Source organism: Rhinatrema bivittatum, chromosome 3 (genome assembly GCF_901001135.1).
Source record: "Rhinatrema bivittatum chromosome 3, aRhiBiv1.1, whole genome shotgun sequence".
In the NCBI taxonomy this organism is placed as follows: Eukaryota; Metazoa; Chordata; class Amphibia; order Gymnophiona; family Rhinatrematidae; genus Rhinatrema; species Rhinatrema bivittatum.
In genome coordinates this window covers 299,340,116-299,360,695 of record NC_042617.1, presented here as the reverse complement: position 1 = coordinate 299,360,695, position 20,580 = coordinate 299,340,116, and the positions used below count along the sequence as shown (strand labels likewise).

The 20,580-nt window shown below is 45.3% G+C and overlaps 1 protein-coding gene across 2 annotated transcripts; it reads right to left on the bottom strand.

Moving 5' to 3' along the window:
* Positions 1 to 2,835: 2,835 nt before the first annotated feature.
* On the bottom strand, positions 2,836 to 18,672 carry BCDIN3D (BCDIN3 domain containing RNA methyltransferase). Of its 2 annotated transcripts, XM_029595029.1 has the most exons (5): positions 18,547 to 18,660; positions 8,848 to 9,004; positions 8,217 to 8,325; positions 7,139 to 7,546; positions 2,836 to 3,617 (listed from the first exon to the last, which is right to left on the bottom strand). In XM_029595029.1, exons 4-5 carry the CDS (start codon positions 7,538 to 7,540, stop codon positions 2,973 to 2,975), a joined length of 1,047 nt encoding a protein of 348 aa, XP_029450889.1. In that variant the 5' UTR covers positions 7,541 to 7,546; positions 8,217 to 8,325; positions 8,848 to 9,004; positions 18,547 to 18,660; the 3' UTR covers positions 2,836 to 2,972. The 2 variants fall into 2 exon arrangements, with proteins under 2 accessions (XP_029450889.1, XP_029450890.1); XM_029595030.1 differs by lacking the exon at positions 8,848 to 9,004 and having other exon boundaries at positions 18,547 to 18,672.
* Positions 18,673 to 20,580: the final 1,908 nt, after the last annotated feature.

Sequence of the window (20,580 nt, the reverse complement as noted above, 5' to 3'; positions counted from 1 at the left end):
ACCGATTCATAGGGTAGCTGATGCTTGTCAAATCAGAGAGCCTTTTGGATGAGACAAATTGCATCTGCCTTCCTATGCATGGGAGGCACTGTGAGGGATTACTCCCACATTCTCAGCAGTAACTCCAAAATGGTTCTCATGCACTGGCACTGCCAAAATCTCCTTGGGAGGCTCCACGAACTAGAGGATATCTACCATTTTGTGCGTGGTATCTTCTTCAGTCATCAACTGAAATGGGATGGCCTCTGCAATCACCCGAACAAAGCTTGCGATAGACATGGTCTTCATATACTTGGGACACCACTTGAAACCCAAAGTGGACATGTCGTTGCGAAATAAAAGGGACACGAGATCGAAATCTATAGTAGCAGCCATCAGGCACCAAGTGCACCACCACCCAGGCGGATCGACCACGAAAAACTTAATGATAAACAGTGGAAAACCTATCTAGGGTGCTAACGGGAGAACCAGGGGATTCTGTGTCAACTGCGTGAGGAAGTGAAAAATATTTAAGTGAAGAAAACCACGCGCTTTTAAGTAAAGTAGGCAAAGTAAGGCTCTCACCTGACCATGAGATGATAGGCTCCACGGAAAATAAGAGACTGGAGAGGACCCCGAGTGTATATTGCATGCGTGAGAATGCTCAATGAGGCGCAGTCAAAGTTCTAGAAACTTTGATGTATGTTTTCCGTGCCGGGCTCCATCCGACGTCACCCGTGTGTGAGGACTGCCATCCTGTTTGTCCTTTGAGAAACCATTTTGTTTTTATTTGGAAAGATGGTATATAAATACTTGTAAATAAAGTCCTCTCCAGATAAAAAAAAAAAAAGCCAACCTCGCCTGACAATTTTGTGTACATTGATTTTAGCTGGATAGAAAGGAGAGAGGAATGATGGGATTTTTAACCAGTTAAAATTTTCATATTTAAAAAAAAACAAACAAATTTTAACCATGTAAATCTTTTGAATGTCCACCCCTTGGTGTCTTTTCTGGGAGGATCATTGACTAAACTTTTGAGGATAGGAAACAAAACTAAGATAAATGAACATTTAAAAAATGTTCTTTGCTGGTTATCAGTTTGATCTTTCTTTCTTGTGTGAGTATCCAAGTGTCCCACCTTATTAGCACAGACCTGGAGCTTCTCCTCCCTAAAGAAGCCCAGAGCCTTAACCGTAGACAGCGGTAACCAAAGTCTTAATACTGAATCTTGATATCCGGAGAAAGATGAAACTCCTCAATGGGGAGATGTTCTGGATAAGACGATCTCGCTGTTCTTCTGGGGGTTCAAAGTTGGTCTTGAAATTGGTGCTACTGCTCAGAAGTTTCAAATCTGTGCTAATTCAATCCCTTTGTATATCTGGGCAATTGAGACCTCATTGTCCCTGATTTCAAACAATGCTATAAACCGCCCTGCACATCATTTGAAAAGGCAGGCTAAAGTTCCAAAGATTTATTAGAAAAATTGCAGAAAATTGAAACATAAGGATCTGCAAATGTTACAGTACTGACATATGTATTTTAACTGGCTGCTATGATTAACACTCAAGGCTGGAAAAGCTGGTATGCTTGGGATCCTGGAAATGAAATATAAGGATGGATTGATGAACACACATGCAGGGCAGGGCCGAGCGTACTGGAACAGCAGGGAAAGCTGCAGGACAGGACAGAGGTGCATTGGCAGAGCTCTGGGTGAGTCTCAGGACTTGCATAACTTGTCCACGTCCATCACCAGATACTGTGAATGACACTCAAGACCCTGCTTTATCAAGTGCTTTCCCCAATGGCACAAAACTGGAGCAGTCCCTCAGCAATAAAGTAATGGAACATTTTACCAGCAGAAATACTTAATGGCTGCAACACTTAATACTAAAGGCTTTATTCCCAATCAGTGTCTATGGGAGGAAAAAAAAAAACCTCGATTTAGGCCTGCTTTAAATCATTTCAAAAGCAAACTGGACAAGCTGTTAGAAGAAAAAAAAGACATGGCTGGATATGGTAATCGAGCTATACTTTACAGGAAAGTGCTAATCGCACAGTTCTGAGGTAACCACATTTGGCATCAGGGAGAACATTTTTTCACTGTTGCCAAGTTAGCTACAGATGCATTGCTGTTTCCCAGCCCTCTGGATTACTATGCACACAGAACAGTTAGGAAAACAGGTTGGACGTGATGGATCACTGCTCTTCTTTCCACCACACAAAAGAATGTAACTACTAGGGATGTGCAGACAAAAAGTTTATGTTCATAAGTCGAAAAGGGGGGTCAATTTCGGTCAATATGGACATATGGAGAATTCCATAAGTTGAGTCTATGTCCATACGTGCACCGGTTCCCTAAATAAAAAGTTAAACCCCTCACCCTCCTTAATCCCCCCCAAGACTTACCAAAACTCCCTGGTGGTCCAGCGGGGAGTCAGGAAGCCATTCCTCTATTCCTTTGTGAGGAGCACGTGACGGCCGCGTCACGTCGGAGTGACGCGGCCGTCACGTGGTCCACCGCGGTTCCGCTCCCGGACCCCTCGTTGGACACAAACGGAACTTTTGGCCAGCTTGGGGGGGCCTCCTGACCTCCCCAAGCTGGCCAAAAGTTCCGTTTGTGTCCAACGAGGGGTCCGGGAGCGGAACCGCGGTGGACCACGTGACGCGGACGTCACGTGCTCCTCACAAAGGAATAGAGGAATGGCTTCCTGACTCCCCGCTGGACCACCAGGGAGTTTTGGTAAGTCTTGGGGGGGATTAAGGAGGGTGAGGGGTTTAAATTTTTATTTAGGATCAACGATCGCGATTTCCAACGTATTCAACATAGCTATGTTGAATAAGTTGGAAATCCGATCGTTTTCGCCTCATCACTTTTTTAAGTTAAAAAAAAAAAAAAAGTAGCGTTTTACATATAAGTTCAAAACGAATGCACACCCCTAGTAACTACTGTATATGGACCAGGCCCCCTTCATCGATTCTCACCGCCTCGTAGCTTAACTGCACCTGCCATCGCAGCCCTGTCTTTCCGACACTAAATGTTCCTCACTCTGGGCCACCATCTTAAGTCTCTTTGATTTAAATAACAGGAGACTACGGTCCCAGCTAGTGTTACCAAAACACCGGACCAGCTCCATGGCCTCGCCACTGGTTAAGATCCCAGTGATTCTCTCGGCCATGTCGCCGCTTATGGCAAGATGCCGAAAATGGTCAAAGTCATTCCTGCCGAGCTTGCGCAGACGGCGGGCAGCCGCCCGGTAGCACTTCCATGGCTGGGGCTCAACAAGCAGGTAGCCACAAAGGGATGCAAGCCAGCCCAGGAACTCCACCAGCCCCTCGTCCCCGTGGTTCAGGTGAATCCACATTGTCACCGACATGCAGAACCCAATATCAAAAGTGGAGCGGCTGAAGCCATCCAGGAAGGGCCGCAGGACAGCCAGGCGGGCAGCTGGGTCCATCACATCCAGCACCGCGTAGGAGACTGAGCCAGGAAAGGGGTTGGATTTCTCAGCTCTTTCAATCAAGGCACTGTCAATGTCACAGCAGAGGAAGCGGAGGTTCCCTGGGGTGTGGAGCGACCCCACACTCACAGCATCGTTCTCCTGCAGGCCCAGGTGGCGGTACAGGGCAATGCTCAGGTCCTGGAAAGACAGAGGAGAAAGTGTGTTCACTGCAAAGCAGCAGGGCAGTAAACTATTGTCACTATAGGGAAATAGTCACTGAATGGATAATAACAATTCTAGTGAGAATGGGGTTGGTCCAGTAGATGTGCTTGATGTTTTGCATTTTATTAATGTGTCTGTATTTTAGAACACTGATGTATCTGATTACTGTACTATCTTGTTCGCTGTAAACCACTTTAGATTGAACCTTGGACTATAAACTTAACATAACGATTCCAGAATTTGCAGCAAACTCAGGACCAGGCCAATCCCTCTCGCCATCAGAATTCTGAACTTTGAAATGTTCACAGTACAAAACAAATTCAGAAGACCACCTGGCATGTTAATAAGGAGCTAGCTTTTTTCAGGGACTGTGTGAACTCGGGCAGGTCACTTTATCTCCCTGTGGCATCCAGGCTCTGCCACTGACTTTCTAGGGGAGTGTGGGCAAGGCCCTTTTCTCTCTCAGTCTTCTGCAGTTTGTCAAACTCTAATTGGTCAGGGATCAATTCTTCCAGCTCTCCTTTGAAAACATGTTTAGTGCGCCAGGAGCCAAAAATATACTTGCCAAACTATTCACCCAGAGAAGGCTGCACATTTGCTTCTAAAAAAAAAATATGCAAGAATTGTAAATCAGGATTCTGTTTACATGAAAACCACTGTGCGGTCAGTTTTCTAAAGGCACTTCCACAGGTAAAACCACCATTTATACCTGCCAAAATGGCTTTATACATAATTACCCACCTGATATGCCAGTAAACTTACCCATATAATGCCTGATCATAGGTAAGTTTACTCAGACTGAGCGGAGGCGTTCCTAGGGACAAAGTTGGGCAGGGGTTTGGACTTAATGCACATGCTGCAGTTTCAGAAGTTTATGTGGAAAATGTTCCCTGCACCTAACAGTAAGTGCAACTATGTGCAGGTAAATTTGGCAGAATAATTTTCAAAGCTGACTTATGTGCATAAATCTGCTTTAAAAACTGGTGTGACTTGTGCATGATTTTGCACAAGTTAATTTAGGTGGATGGTTTTACAATTATCCCCTGTATGCAATAGACTCAAAATTCCTATAACTTTTGTTTCCTTTGTGGAGTTACACTGCCACCCTGTGGACGAGCCCCTTTATGACAGCAGGGATTTACATCTCTTAAGAGCCGCAAATTGAAACAGGACACTTCTAAATGGCAAAGGGATTGTCAAAAACCGAGCGGCCAATTTACTAAGCTATGGTATAACTGCACTTATGCACTGTTTTGCAGTGGGAAAATTATCCAGGGACTTATTAAAACAGCAGCACCCAGGTACCACAGTTTAGTAAATTATGCACTAATTTTCCATGTGTTCCTGGTCAAGGCAACACCAAGTGGCAGGCCCCCATCTTGGTCCTGGCATTTAAAAAGGGGCCACAAGGCCCTGTAACAGTCACCCTCCACGCCCCTGTCCAAATTCATTAGTGGACCTCGGTGCCACAACTTATCCCCCTCCACCCCCAGCTTTGCAAAAGTGAACATTTAAAAACACTTCATGAAGTCCCGCCCCTGTGACAGAAACTCTACTCCTTTCTAAAAAAACAAAAAATACCCTCCCTGCCTTGCTCTCTAAAAGGTGATCTCCACAGGTCCCCCTCCCAACATTACTGGAGTGCCCAGGGTCCAGGGGCAGAAGCAATCCCCATTCCCTTCTGTCCCGCTGGCTGACCTTAGGCTCTACTTTGCCCCATGCATGCTAATGCAAGACAAAGGGCAGTCTAAGTTCAGCCAGTGTCATTTTGTTATATGGCATCGGCAGGACAGAAGCGAGTGAAGATTGCTCATTCCCCCGGTCCTTGGGCACTCCAGTAACACTGGGGAAGGGGGAAGTCTCCATTTTTTTGAGAAGGGGCAGGGCTTCATCAAGGATTTATTTATTTTTAAAGCCGAATGACCAGGAGTGGGGTGTGGGGATCGTGGCACCATGGGCCACCAGGGAATATGGGGTGGGGGGGGGGGGATAACTATTATGGGGTCTTGTGGCTCTTTTAATTGCGACTCCGGGAACACCACCAGTTGCGGGAGCCTGGCAATGCTCCCAGGAGAGAGAAAGTCAGCTACATCCCTAAAAGTGGCAGAAAATTGGAATCTAAATAAATAAATACACCTCAAGAGGTGCAGCTAAATTTACTGGAGAAGTCTATCAACTGCTATTAATCAAGTTTACTTAGGGAATAGCCACTGCTATTAATTGCATCAGTAGCATGGGAGCTTCTTAGTGTATGGGTAATTTCTAGGTTCTTGTGGCCTGGTTTGGCCTCTGTTGGAAACAGGATGCTGGGCTTGGTGGACCCTTGGTCTGACCCAGCATGGCAATTTCTTATGTTCTTATGTACTGGAGTGGTGCAGTGCAGGAAGATCTTTTACGCATTGCACTACTCATTTGCATCGCAGTGGGTTTAGGGACCAGAAAATAATGTGCAGAGCTTGCAAATTCCGCACTTTATTTTTCTGCTGCACCAGAGCTGTTTGCTGCACACAAATGCATTAGCACAGCTCAGTACCAGAGGCCCACATCACCTGTTACATGAGTCGATAGACTTGACACTGTAAAACATGCCATATCTTGGTAAGTAGGTTTGCAGCAGACTGAACATAGGCATGTATTTTCATAACAAGCACAAACTTGGCTGCATAAGTAAAGGCATTTCTGGGGGCATCTGGTGGACACGTATCAGATGTACCCATGTGCCTCATGTTTTCAGAAGGTGCACACGTAGATGGTACGCTCCTAACACTGCTAGCTTCACCTGGATGTATCTGCGTACATTTAATGTAGCAAATCCAATGATGAAAGTTCATGTACACCTTATTGAAAACCCTTTTTTCATCTTTGACCGCACAGCAGTGCTAGTACAGAAGTCAGATACAGGCTGACTTCACCAAATTATTATTTTTTTTCAGTTCATAGTACTATTGCATGCAGGGATGTCAACTCCTGAAATTTTTTTTTTTTTTTAAATGATAGTCTGACATTTTTTTTTCTGACAACTTATTTTACAAACCCATGTTTTACTGTTCCCATTTTGTGCAGAGATGTAGTCCCAGATGCCAAAATACTGCAGCCTCACAGAACCTAAGCCCACAAACGGATATACATTTCAGGATAACCATCATCGTGCAAATTAAATGTGCTCTCAGGGCAACTGCATGCAGATTAATCTCAAGGATATTCCTTATACATGCCCTGACTACCAGAGGTGTGTTGCTACCCTATCTAGAATCTGACCTTAGGGAACAACTGGCATTTACCAGTCCCAACAAGGTACGACGTCTCGCCTCTCTCTTTTGCCCACTAATGCATGTCAGGAGACGGAGTCCAGCTGCCATGAGCTATAATGGTTACTACAATAACCAAGTCCCAAATCCTCTACTCCCAGTTCACAATGAATTACAGCCTTGTCTTTTGCTACAAGCTGAACTACTAGTCCCAGCCTGCCCCGGGTCAGCCCCTCGGCCCCTCCTTACCCCAGAGTTGCAGCCCACATCCAGTGCCAACAGTGGAGGCGCCTGCAGTCCGGTTGATGGGGCTGGGAAGAGGCTGCGGAGTAGTGTTGGCGGTAACAGATGCAGACGAGCCGCAGGTGGATGGAACCGGTAATAATACGGGAAGTTCCCAAACGGAGCCATTCCAGGGTCAAGGGGAAACGCTGGCGCTATGGAATCCTCCTCTGGGTCTGTGCTGCTCTTATCAGCCTGTACAAAGGTATTGTTCACGGGTGCCGCCATTGCCATGTTTGTGACCAGGCACTGTTTTCCTGGAAACCCGACGGGTAGCCTTTCTGGTCCGGGAAGGGAATAGCTGGTCCCATGCCCAGCCTTATTGCCAGGCAGTGCACATGGGCCAATAATATGGCCTCCAGGTGGCATGCTAATCTAAAAATATTAAGGTACAAATGTTTTAAAATACTGCAACAGTTTAGGTTCTGTAATTAAAGCTTGTATGTGCAATATTCACAGGGTTGTCAGTATTACTCCCATAAAAGTTTTGTCTTGTTAATAAAGAATTACTCTTCCATTTTTGTTCAGGAAATAAACCTCATTTTAAAGCAGAATTTAGCAACTATGGCATGAATTTAATGCATGAAAGTAGCATATATGGTAGCAATGTTCAAAAGTCCACTTGCACGTAAAACCTTTTGAAAATTCGGCCTCATGGAGTGAATTTTCAAAGGAGTTATGCACATAAAAGTAGCAATTTTCAAAAACCCAGTTTTATGCGCATAAATCCTTTCGAAAATTACCTCCGGTATACATAAGTCGCCATATATGAATAATAGTGGTAATGAATTTTAATTTGGCATAGCGTAAACCTGGATGGCAGCACGTGTGTCCCCGCCACTGCTCTGCCACTCCCTTGGTTCTCTACTTCAGTGTTGCTAACTTTGACGTGAAGAAAATCAGTATTGCCATTGTGAAAAGTCTCCAAATTGGTTAAAAAGTAGCTAAAACTGCAGTACGAATATTGAAGATTTATTTAAATTTATTTAAATACTTTTGATATATGGGGAAAAAAAGAATTTCAAAATGATTTAAAGTTCATTACCTTTAAAATCTTCTAGGACATCTCTGGCCCAAGGGTATTTTCTCCCCTTCACAGTGTGCTTGGCTGTTTGCAGTTGCGGATGACTAATATCCAGCAGTAAAAATAATGACTAGGGGAAAAGAAAAAAATAAAATATGCAAAACCATTAAAAAAAAAAAAAAAAAAAAGAGTATTTATTAAAGCACATAAAAATAAATATATGAAAACTAAAGAGCGTCCCTGATCCTGATGTGAACTGTCAGTGTGTAATTGCAGGATTTCTTGCCAGTAGCCTGGCTGGAGGTCATATCGAATATGGAGAATTGAGCTCACCGTACATAGATTAAGCAATCACTTTTGGGTGATTCTCGCTACTTTCAAGGATGTTAAATTGACTGAGGGCACACTTAACAGGGAACATGGGAATAAGATATTTTTGAAGAGATTGAAGATTTACCACCTTCAAAATTAAAATGTTCTAGGAGTAGGCATGGAGCACAGCACCAGGCGCCACCAGTCCAGTCCCCTTTGAGCTCTAGCAGTTTTAAGTTAACGGAAAAAGCAGCAGGCAGGACTGTGATTTAACCACCAAACCAGAAGCCAGCTTCTTAGTCTTACAGTTTATACTTTCCTGGTTTAATTAGGTTCTTACCTGCTATTTTTCCTGGAGTCCAGACAGACCAGTCTGAACCAGGGGGGATTATCCTCTGGCCAGCAGATGTAGGCAGAGACCAAAAGCTCAGCACTGAGCCCCCCTCTCCATAAAAGGGTCCGGTGCTGCCTCAGTTCCTCAGTACCCTATGCCAAACCTAAAAACATCCAATGGCAATTGTTACTTTTGGTTTCCAAATCCCCATCATAACCGTGTTCACTCCCTGGTTACTAGCACAGGAGCAAGAATTCTCACTTCACACTCCCAATTAGGTTTGCTGCTTTCTGCATGGCAATGTACTCGTCGTTGGTTTTCTAAGGATAAGGATCCCCTGGAACTCAGAGAGATAGTAGACACAAAGATCATCCTTCTGCTCATTTCTATGTGCATGCATCCTATATACTTACATATATATATATATATATATATATACACTGTATATATATATACAGTATATATATATATATACATACTGTATATATATATACAGTATATATATATATATATACATACTGTATATATATATACATACAGTATATATATACATACAGTATATATATATATATATATATATATACTGTATGTATACAACACACATACGCCCACAGCTTTTTTTTTTTTTTTTTCCGACCCCCATTCTGTTCCCAGGGTGGTGCTATAGATGGTCTGCCAGGAACCTTCCTGATCATCCTGCCAGACCAGTCTGAACAAGTGGGATGTACCAAAAGCTGTACCTATCCCAGGTGGGAGTAACTTAGACCTGCTTCCAGGACTCCCAAGGTAAGGCTGTGCCCTTCTGAAGGGTCAGCCTCAAACGTTCTGTAAATGCCTGCAGAAATGCCCCGGTATCTGCCCTGCAGATGCCTGGGCTTAGGCCCTTGGGGCATCGGCTTTGCCTTCAATATACCTGTTCCTGCAATTGCTTACTTAATCCGGTGTGCAATTGCTTCATTACAGGCCCCCTTTCCCTCTGTGGTTGACACCTCTGTCTGCTTTCTTGTACTCCTCGCCTCTTCTCACTAACGCCTAAGAGCCTTGTGGACTTTTAGTGCTCTGAGCTTCCACTTCTGGCTTTGTCCTTCTGTTTTCCTAAAGCCCAGCAATAAAAATCTCTTGATTTATGAGAAACCACTATTCTTGAAACAGAGGGCTCACACTGGGCCACCTGATACCTTTTCCTTTAAAGTTTTCTAAGGCATCCCGGAGGCAAGGTTTCCACAACTGTCTCCCAGATGCTATCCTACAACGCCTGAAGAGAGGCCGATCCCCTCCTACGTGAGTCCTCAAGTTAAGGAGGCCTGATCTAGTCTCCTCAGAAGAAATTAATCTGAGGGAGGTAGCACTTGTTCACATGTCAGCCAGACTGAGCCTGCCCTTGTAAGCCTTGTGCCTCATGCCTTGCTCCCAATCTCATCTGGTGGAAGGACACCACCAAGAGCCTGGACTCCTCGACCAGAACTATTATACCTCTTGTAAGCTGACCTCATAGAGGCGCCGAACTCTATGCTTTGCTGGGTGCTCCGCCTTCGCACCACCACTGGCCATGACACCTGTCACTGACTGACCTCCTTGTGGCTCTTCCTCGGAAGTACGCCATGTCATGAATTTCATCAGGTGTCAGTCGCCATTGTCATTATGGACTCTCAGATACTGGTGCACTTAAGTCACAGAAATGCAGGGAGTCTCTTCTCTGGGAAGCAGAACACCAACAAGGGGAATTCCCTGTCCCCAGGGTAGGCCTAGGAACAAATTAGTGCTCAGATGCCTTCTGGAGCCCTCAAGGACAGCAAGAAGGGTTAGCTGGGACTTCAGATGCCAGAGACATGGAGGGGTAAAGCCTTCCTATACCAGGAGGGAAACTAGTTCCTCCTTTTAAGAAGGCATTAGTAGATGGCCGAGGTGAAGCCCTGGGCTCATGGATCAGGATCTCAAATATTAACTAGTCTTCCCGAGTGTCAGTATAGCGCAGTCCTCTCAGCTGCCCCTCCTGCAAATTGTACCCTTGGCATAAGTCTTATAGGCTGAAGGAGGATGTGGTAAGAACTAGCAGAAGCTTGAATGGGAATCCTAGCAGAGAGCCACAATGGCTGGACCAAGGCAGAGGACAAGAGCCAACCATCTAGAATTTCCCTGATGACTTAGAATTCCAAAGTATCGCCTACTAGCGCAAAGAATGCAGCCTGGGAAGTAGTAGTCAATAGCGTACCCTTAGTGGCTGGGAGCAAACTGAGAGAACGATTAGCTCTCACACACCCTGGGGAGTTAGTCGGATTCAGGCTATGATGGAGTTCTCCTGCAAAACTGAAAAGCAACTCACAGGGCCAACATAAGCGTCCTACGTATGAGGTGCCTGGAGCTGACAAGCTACAGACTCAGAAATGTAAGGTCTGGCAGAACTAGCCTTTGCCCTACGAAGGGTCAGACAAAGCTTTGTCAAGGGGTTTTGGGTTAACCTCATTAACAGGCCGATTCAGTAAAGTCCACGGGAGTGCGGGCGAACGCCGGCTCTCCCGGCGCGTGCACAGGCCACTCGCCACTGCGCGCGATTCAGTATTTAAAAGAGGCCTGGCGGTAGAAACAGGCAAAAGGAGGTGCTAGGGACACTAGTGCGTCCCTAGCGCCTCCTTTTGACCCGGAGCGGCGGCTGTCAGCGGGTTTGACAGCCAACGCTTAATTTTGCCAGCGTCGGTTCTCGAGCCCGCTGACAGCCACAAGTTCGGAAACCGGCAAAATTGAGCATCTGGTTTTCGGCCTGACAGAGCACAACAGGAAGCTATCTGTAAAGTCATCACCACTTACTCAAAGGCTTGCTAAAGGATAGATTCAATCGATCTATCATGCATATCCTTCAATGCCGCTCCTCCCTCCACGGGGATAGTTGTTCACTTAGGGATGGTACAGACTAGTGCATCCACTTTGGGAAGACACAAACGCTCTCTCACCACTGGATCCAGGGGTACAGGCCTTCCAATGTCTGACCCCCTTTGAAATTTGCCTCCGGGGCGTCCCATTCAAGATCAATAAATTCCTGAATGGCATCCATAACAGGGAAAAGGCAAGAAGCTTTACGCAAGGAAACCAAAATGGGATTCTTCTTCGGTTCAGACATAGAACCTGTACCAGGAACATCCGGCATCTTCAAGGACTGGGAAATCAGTGCTGGCAGTTCATGGTCCGATACGGTTCCAGTCCTGGAGAAAATTCCCCATCTTCCAGGGAATCAGGATCTGCCTCATCATCAGTACCATCTGGGTTCCTGTCAGGAACACCTGCAGTGAACAGAGGTGAGCCCCGGCACCTAACCATAGGACTGGAAGAGGGAGGGGCTACCGGCTGTGGGTCCGACCTGACAGAATTGGGCGAAGCACAGGACTGCACCTGAAGAAAGGCTTGTAAACCATGAAAAAACTCAAAAGAAAAAGCAGTCTGATCCAGGCCAAACCCAGAAGGAACTGGAGCGTGGCCCACTGAAACTGCCATCTCCTGCACAGGAGCCAGTCAAGGGAGTAACAAGGTATGGTGTCCCTCCAGACAAGGCTGAAACCAAACCATCATCAGGATGGGAGGATCCAGGCTTAGCAAAATCAGAGGAAGACAACTCTCCCTGAGCATCCAAACAGTGCTGGCACAGGTTAGAAGACAGGTCAGGCTGAGAAGGCAACACAGAGAGAAAGGCGCTTAAGCTTCTTGTTCACCGGCACCATCAGTGGCAGTGAATGTGCGTCTAAATGGCTCGCGCTCAAAAATTTATGCGCAAAAAAATTAGGCGCCACAAAAGTGCACCAAAACACACAGATAACTTGTGTGCCAAGGCCTGAGCATATCACCACGCTAAAAAACTTCTGCACGCAAACAGCACGCCCAAAACTGAGCACACAATGTGTGCATAGAGCTGACGCACTGTGCACACTAACATCCTGTACAGGGCAGTAAAGCACGCACAGAAGCGCGCAAAAGACGCCGCCACGGCCTACCATGTGGCGCGCAGGCAGAAATCCTAACTGCGGGGCCTAGCCCACTGGGGCTGCTCAACCAGCCAGGCTGTCCCAGTTCCTCTACTCCAACAGGAGCGGGAACAAGTGTCGGAACGCAAGCCAAGCACAGAGACCAGAGGAAGTCCTAAAAACCCATCTAACTGTTTCTGATTTGAAAAGTATATATATATATTTTTTAAACTTATCTGAGCTCAGCGCTTACCAGCTGAGATCAGAGATGGTCTCTAGCTGCGGGGGGGGGGGGGGGGGGGGGGAGAGAGGGCATCTGCTGTCACCGCCGCGCTCGGTCTCCTGCACTCCCTGCCTTTAAGCTGTTCAATTAACTAAGTCCAAGCCGGGAAACCCAGCTACTGGACCAAAGCACACATTTGAGGGATCACGGAAATCACCTCGGGATTTCTCAACTGGAGGAGGGACCACGTGGAATCATCACAGGAGAGTGGGGCTTTTCCTTATTTAATTTAAAATTCTCCTTCCAAAATCTGAAGCCATCCCCACAGGGAGATGCACATCCACCACCTGCTGGAGACGGAGAATACTACCAAGCTGGGGTCACTGCAAAAGTATATATACAGAAATGTCAGCTTGCTCCGTCTCCATCTGCTGGCAAGGGAGCATAACCCACTAGTCCTGAGTCCATCTGTCTACACGCTAGGAAAATACAATTTCAAATCTATTAATTAAAATTTGTAACCTATCATTAAAATTATCCATTGTACCTGAAGACTGGAGGGTGGCCAATGTAACCCTAATATTTATAAAGGGCTTCAGGGATGATCCAGGAAACTACAGACCAGTGAGCCTGACTTCAGTGCCAGGAAAAATAGTGGAAACTATTCTAAAGATAAAAATCACAGAACATATAGAAAGACATGGTTTAATGGAACACAGTCAGCATGGCTTTACCCAAGGCAAGTCTTGCCTAACAAATCTTCATTTTTTTGAAGGGGTGAATAAACATGTGGATAAAGGTTAACTAGTAGATGAAGAGAATTTGGATTTTCAGAAGGCACTTGACAAAGTCCTTCATGAGAAGCTTCCATGACTTTTTAGTTTTCTTAGGATAGAAGGCGATGTCCTTTCATTGATTACAAACTGGTTAAAAGACAGGAAACAGAGAGTAGGCTTAAACGGTCAATTTTCTCAATGGAAAAGGGTAAACAGTGGAGTGCCTCAGGGATCTGTACTTGGGCCGGTGCTTTTCAATATATTTATAAATGATCTGGAAAGGAATACAATGAACAAGAAATGTAATTTGCAGACAATACAAAATTATTCAGGGCATTTAAATCACAAGCGGATTGTGATACATTACAGGAGGACCTTGCAAGACTAGAAGATTGGGCATCCAAAGGGCAGATGAAATTTAATGTGGACAAGTGCAAGGTGTTGCATATAGGGTTCCGTATTAGGAGCTACCACCTACGAAAAAGATCTAGGTGTCATAGTGAATACTACTTTGAAATAGTTGGCTCAGTTTGCTGCAGCAATCAAAAAATACTTATCCACAAAAGTGGGGGTATATCCAATATCTAACGTGTCCAAAAACCCACACACAAACCCAAACTTTCTTTTTTATAAATTTCATTATGAATTTTTTTCTTTTATGCTAAAATGATTCTACATTCAACTATATGGCTCACACTTACATGTATATGAACAAATTTAAAAAATGCTGAATTGTTGTTTCCAAAATATTTAATAGGTGTATAGTGATGCTTCATAAAACTTCAAGAGCACCTAACATTAGTGCCTTGCTTAATTTATTGTTTAATCATGAGCACCACCGTCCACCCTATAGTCCTTTAATCAATTGTTCAGAAACATATTTTATTATGTATTTTTAAAAAAAATTTTTTGTGTTTTGAAGAAACATATTTAAAAAGTAAGTGTAGAGCACTAGTGTCAAACAGAGGATTGCAGGTCGCCAATTATTCAAAACCGGAGCAAAAAAATCCAAAATGACACTTATCTTTCGGTTAAGCTCCTCAGGTTCCAGTGTAGTCTTTTAGCGGCACTTGCCCCCAAATGCTGCACACCCCAGCTCTATTTTATCCGTTCTTTTAAATCCATAAAGAGCTCGCAAAAGCTCTGTTTGACACTAGTGCTCTACACTTACTTTTTAAATACGTTTCTTCAAAACACAAAAAAAAAAAAAATTAAAAAATACATAATAAAATATGTTTCTGAACAATTGATTAAAGGACTATAGGGTGGACGGTGGTGCTCATGATTAAACAATAAATTAAGCAAGGCACTAATGTTAGGTGCTCTTGAAGTTTTATGAAGCATCACTATACACCTATTAAATATTTTGGAAACAACAATTCAGCATTTTTTAAATTTGTTCATATACATGTAAGTGTGAGCCATATAGTTGAATGTAGAATCATTTTAGCATAGCAGCAATCAAAAAAGCATACAAATGTTAGGAATTATTGGGAAGGGAATGATGAATAAAATGAAAAATGTAATAATGCCTCTGTATTGCTCCATGGTGAGACTGCACCTTGAGTATTATGTACAATTCTGGTTGCTGCATCTAAAAAAAAAAGATATAGTTACACTGAAGAAGGTGCAGAGAAGGGCTAAATGAGATGGAATGGCTATGAGGAAAGGCTAAAGAGGTTAGGGATGTTCAGCTTGGACAAGAGACGGCTGAGGGGGGATATGATAGAGATCTATAAATCATGAGGTCTAGATAAATAACAGATTCATATTTACCCATTCAAATAACAGAAGGACTAGGGGCTTCTCCATGAAGTTAGCATGTAGCACATTTAAAACTAATCGGAGAAAGTTCTTTTTCACTCAACGCACAATGAAGCTCTGGAATTTGTTGCCAGAGGATGTTGTTAGGGCAGTGAGTGTAGCTGGGTTTAAAAAAAGTGTGGATATGTTCTTGAGAAGTCCATTAATTGCTAGGGATGTGAATCGTTTCTGAACGATTAAAATTATCGTCAGATAATTTTAAAATCGTCCAAAATCGTTAGAGTGCACGATACAATACAAATGTCCCCGATTTATCGTCAGGGGCATTTGTATTGTATCGTTAAATAGGGCGCGGGGAAACCGGCACACCAAAAAAACCCTAAAACCCACCCCAAACCTTTAAAACAAATCCCCCACCCTCCCGAACCCCCCCAAAATGTTTTAAATTACCTGGGGTCCAGTGAGGGGGACCCCGCGCGATCTCCCTCTCTCTGGCCACGACTGCGTTAAGAGAAATGGCGCCAGTGGCCCTTTGCCCTTATCATGTGACAAGGCAAAGGTAGCGCCGGCGCCATTTTGGTTCCTGGCTCCCGACGTCTCGCGTGCAGGAGATCGCCCCCGGACCCCCGCTGGACCCCCAGGGACTTTTGGCCAGCTTGGGGGGGCCTCCTGACCCCCACAAGACTTACCAAAAGTCCAGCGGGGGTCCGGGAGCGACCTCCTGCACGCGGCGTCGCCCATATGACATAGTGAGGGCAAAGGTAGCGCCGGCGCCATTTTGAAGATTGGCAATACGGCCCGCGTGCAGGAGGTCGCTCCCGGACCCCCGCTGGACTTTTGGTAAGTCGTGTGGGGGTCAGGAGGCCCCCCCCAAGCTGGCCAAAAGTCCCTGGGGGTCCAGCAGCGATCTCCTGCACGCGAGATGTCGGGAGCCAGGAACCAAAATGGCGCCGGAGCTACCTTTGCCTTGTCACATGATAAGGGCAAAGGGCCACTGGCGCCATTTCTCTTAACGCAGTCGTGGCCAGAGAGAGGGAGATCGCGCGGGGTCCCCCTCACTGGACCCCAGGTAATTTAAAACATTTGGGGGGGGGGGTTCGGGAGGGTGGGGTATTTGTTTTAAAGGTTCGGGGTGGGTTTTAGGGTTTTTTTGGTGTGCCGGTTTTCCCGCCCTCTCCCGATTTTTAACGATTTAAAAAAAAAAAAAAAAAACCACGACGATCAGATTTCCCTCCCCACCCAGCCAAAATCGATCGTTAAGACGATCGATCACACGATTCACACCCCTATTAATTGCTATTAATTATGTTGACTCACGGAATAGCCACTGCTTATTACTGGCATTAGTAGCATGGGATCTATGTAATGCTTGGATTCTCATTTATCGGGTTTTATATACCGTTGTTCGGTATCGCCATCACAACAGTTTACAGGATTTGAGCAGCATATGACAATTTACATATGTGGTGCATGGATCATAAACAGAGTAAGTTACATGTGCAATTAGTTAATGGTATTTGTACAGTAGGTGGCGAGAATATTCAGGTATATATTCATGGTTGGGTACTTGCAACCTGGATTGGCCACTGTTGGAAACAGGATGCTGGGCTTGGTAGACCCTTGGTCTGACCCAGTATGGCAACTTTTTATGTTGCCCTGAAAGTCCAGTCCTCAGCTCCTGTTGATGGACCCACAACGGTAAGAGCCACAGGGAATTATCCTCCAGTGCTTGCTCCTTGGTACTGGAACATAGACTCCACTGAGTAGGTTCCCACAGGAGAGGAGGGCAGGTTGCTCAGTAGAGCCCTCCTTTTTCTGTGAATGGCTACTTCCTACCTTGGGAACCCTCAAGAGACCAAATACTTGGTTACCCTTGGGAAGGGAAGATCAGCCCTTTGGAGGACTGTCATCCCAGAGTATGGTAGGGAAAGCAACCCTAGCAAGGGCTATTGCCCTGGAGCCACTCCTTTCTGTTCCATATAACTGCAGCACCTATCCATTTGTCTGCAAATCTACTGAGACACAGACCATACTGAGGAACTGAGGCAGCACTGGACCCTTATAAGGAGAGAAGGTTCAGTAGCGAGCTTTTTGTCTCTGCTTCCATCTGCTGCATGGAGGATAATTCAACTTGTTCAGCCTGGTCTGGCAGGACAATCAGGAAGCTTATAGAATGCTGCTGGAAATGGAGACACTAGGCAAAGCCCCACACTGACATAATTAGTCTTACACGTTTAGCTTCTTCTCCCCTTCCTGCTTCTGATGCCAAGGGTTCGGTGGTGGCATGTAACAATGGAGGGTTCACACAGGAAAGGTCCAACACATTTTATTTTGTATACACACAGTTGAACAACAATAGTATGGCAGTCAGAGACCTCTTTCTCACAGCTTCTTGGTCTTGCTGCTCCCCAGACAAGAGGTACTTTACTTCTGTGTGCAGCTCTGGGGATGCGTGCTCACACCAGACAGCAGTGGCTGTTCCACAGCACAGGAGCAGACTTCTAGCCGTGCTCAGGTGTGGGAACTGGCAGGCACAGTCAGATACTACCAGCCCTACCTGGAGCAGGCTGCCACTCCTGATCCTGCTGCCGGCTAGGCCTCCCAGCATGGGTTTTCCTCTCTAGATGCAGGGACCTCTCCTCTAAAGAGCCCTAACCACTTCCCTATACAGCTTCAGGCTTTCCTACCTCTAACATTAACAGTTCCTGTCTCTAAATACACAATAACTAACAGCTGATCACACAATTTCATGTCTTTCTCTCTTAGGTTTCTCTTTCTGTCCTCTGTGACATTTCCTGATGTCCACCCCATCTTTGGGGACCCTCTTCTCCTCTCATTGGCTGTCTCTCCTGTCCTGTGTCTTCAAACAGCCAAAGGCAGAGAGCTAAAGGGCAGACTATAAGAGCTAGGAGGCTTGCAGCTTAGAAAGCGAAGGAGGGGTAGAAAGGCAGCAGCATATGTGCTCCTGCACAGTTTTGCAATAGTGACTTACTCAGAATTCCGCGCCACTCTCAACCCGCCTGGCTGTAGGAATGAGGCACACACATGATGATGCTGCTGCTGCTCAAGGAGCCTCCTCTTCCTTCCTAGTCCGGGATACTGCGGCCACCCATCATTCCTCTCACCCTGCAGCGCTTTCCCATTGGCTCCCAGCCTCGTCCTCCCGCCTCACTCTTTGTCCTCACAGACAATTGGTCGGTAGGAACGGCGACGTCAGCAGAACAGGAAATAATTGCAAACTCCACTGGAGCAGTTCGCACTTATCTCCTCAGATGTTTCTATTATTGAGGAAGGACCCCATGGAAATACATTGAAAATCAACATAAATATTAATTTAATATCCGGCGTATCCGCATTAAAAAAAAAAACAGGTTGCCCTCATGAAACCCTCGTACAATCAAACTTCCCCAGAATGAGCTCACCTCTGCCCCGTAATCTGCATACACTTCCATGCTGGCTACTCCCAGCCTTTCCCAACACAGAACACACAAAGCCGGCCACCTCCTGCTATACTACAATGAGGACAATCTGCTGGTGCTGCGCGCCCTCAAAGAGGGTTTGAAAAAAACAAATTAACAAGCACTTGGCATTTTCCTTGTATCCTCTGCCACAGCCTCAGTCAAGGGGAAGAGAATAAAAGGCCTGCGAGCAGAGAGAAGTGTTCAGACAGGGAGAAAATGCCTCTGCAGTACGCAGGAAGTCTCTGAGGTTCTAGCAGTACAGTAGGAAAAAATACTAAAGAGATGATTTTCCTTCTGTAGTGTTCTTCTTTCTGTCAGTTATAGGGAGATAATCGTTGCAACTTCTTTTTTTGTTGAATGTGATTATTTCATTCTCCTTTCATGGAGGGAAAGAAAGGAATTGGGGGGGGGCGGTCGCAGAACTAGGGAACAGAGACCAGGACCCTCTAGCTAGGGGCCATCGCATTCTTGCTCCTGCGGCACTCTAGCCAATGGAGCGTTTACTCTCTTGCACTTTTATGCGGTATTCTAGCCAAAGGAGGTTTTACTCTCTTGCACTTTCCTATTTCCAGACTTGCTCTGTTAAGTAAGGAGCTTGGTGGAAATTTTAGAGCTGTGGAAAAAGTCACTAGCTATATAGCTAAATTTATTTATTTATTTATTTTTAGCTTTTATATACCGGAAGTTCCTGTATACAATACATATCACTCCGGTTCACATTTAACAGAGTTAACTATCGCCGGGGAGGCGATTTACAAGGAACATGTTGAAAAAATGAACGGGTAATCTATAGTAAGGTACAATCTATTATAAAACAACTGGGATCAACTTAGAGAACAACTGGGAAATATAAAACTGAAGCAATATAGACACTACATTATAGACACTGTAACCGAAGCAGCATAGACACTGTTAAATAGACACTACATTGTTGCTGAAAGACAATAAGTGTGGATTGAATTAAATTAAATTAAATTAAATTAGCTCCCTTGCACTATTACAGTCCTAAATCTCCACTGTATGAAAAAAAAAAATCGCTAACTTGGCAACAGGCTGTAAATGCTTCAGGAACAGAGCAGGACTGTTGGATCCTGTAATCCGCCCTCTTAACTCTTCCGTGCTTACATACAGGCCGATTAAGTAAAAGTCATGGGAGAGCGGGCGAGCGCCCAGGCCACTCTCCTGTGCGCGCGATTCAGTATTTAAATTGAGGGCCCGCAGTAAAAAGAGGCGCTAGGGACACTAGCGCGTCCCTAGCGCCTCTTTTTTGACAGGAGCGGCGGTTGTCAGTGAGTTTTGACAGCCGATCTCAATTTTGCCGGTGTCGGTTCTCAAACCCGCTGACAGCCACGGGTTCGGAAAATGGACGCCGGCAAAATTGAGCATCCGGTTTTCAAGCCGCGGGCCGATTAAAAAACATTTTTTTTTAAATTATTTTATGCTTTGGGACCCCCGACTTAATATCACCATGATATTAAGTCGGAGGGTGTACAGAAAAGCAGTTTTTACTGCTTTTGTGTACCCTTTCCCGGTGCCGGCAGAAATTAACGCCTACTTTTGGGTAG

Bases quoted from the DNA above. Each gene is read 5' to 3' on its own strand.
- BCDIN3D (XM_029595030.1), bottom strand. From the start codon at position 7,540: ATGCCACCTGGAGGCCATATTATTGGCCCATGTGCACTGCCTGGCAAT. The intron at 3,618-7,138 runs GTAAGGAGGGGC...CTGTCTTTCCAG, and splicing joins ATGTGGGCTGCAACTCTGGG to GACCTGAGCATTGCCCTGTA.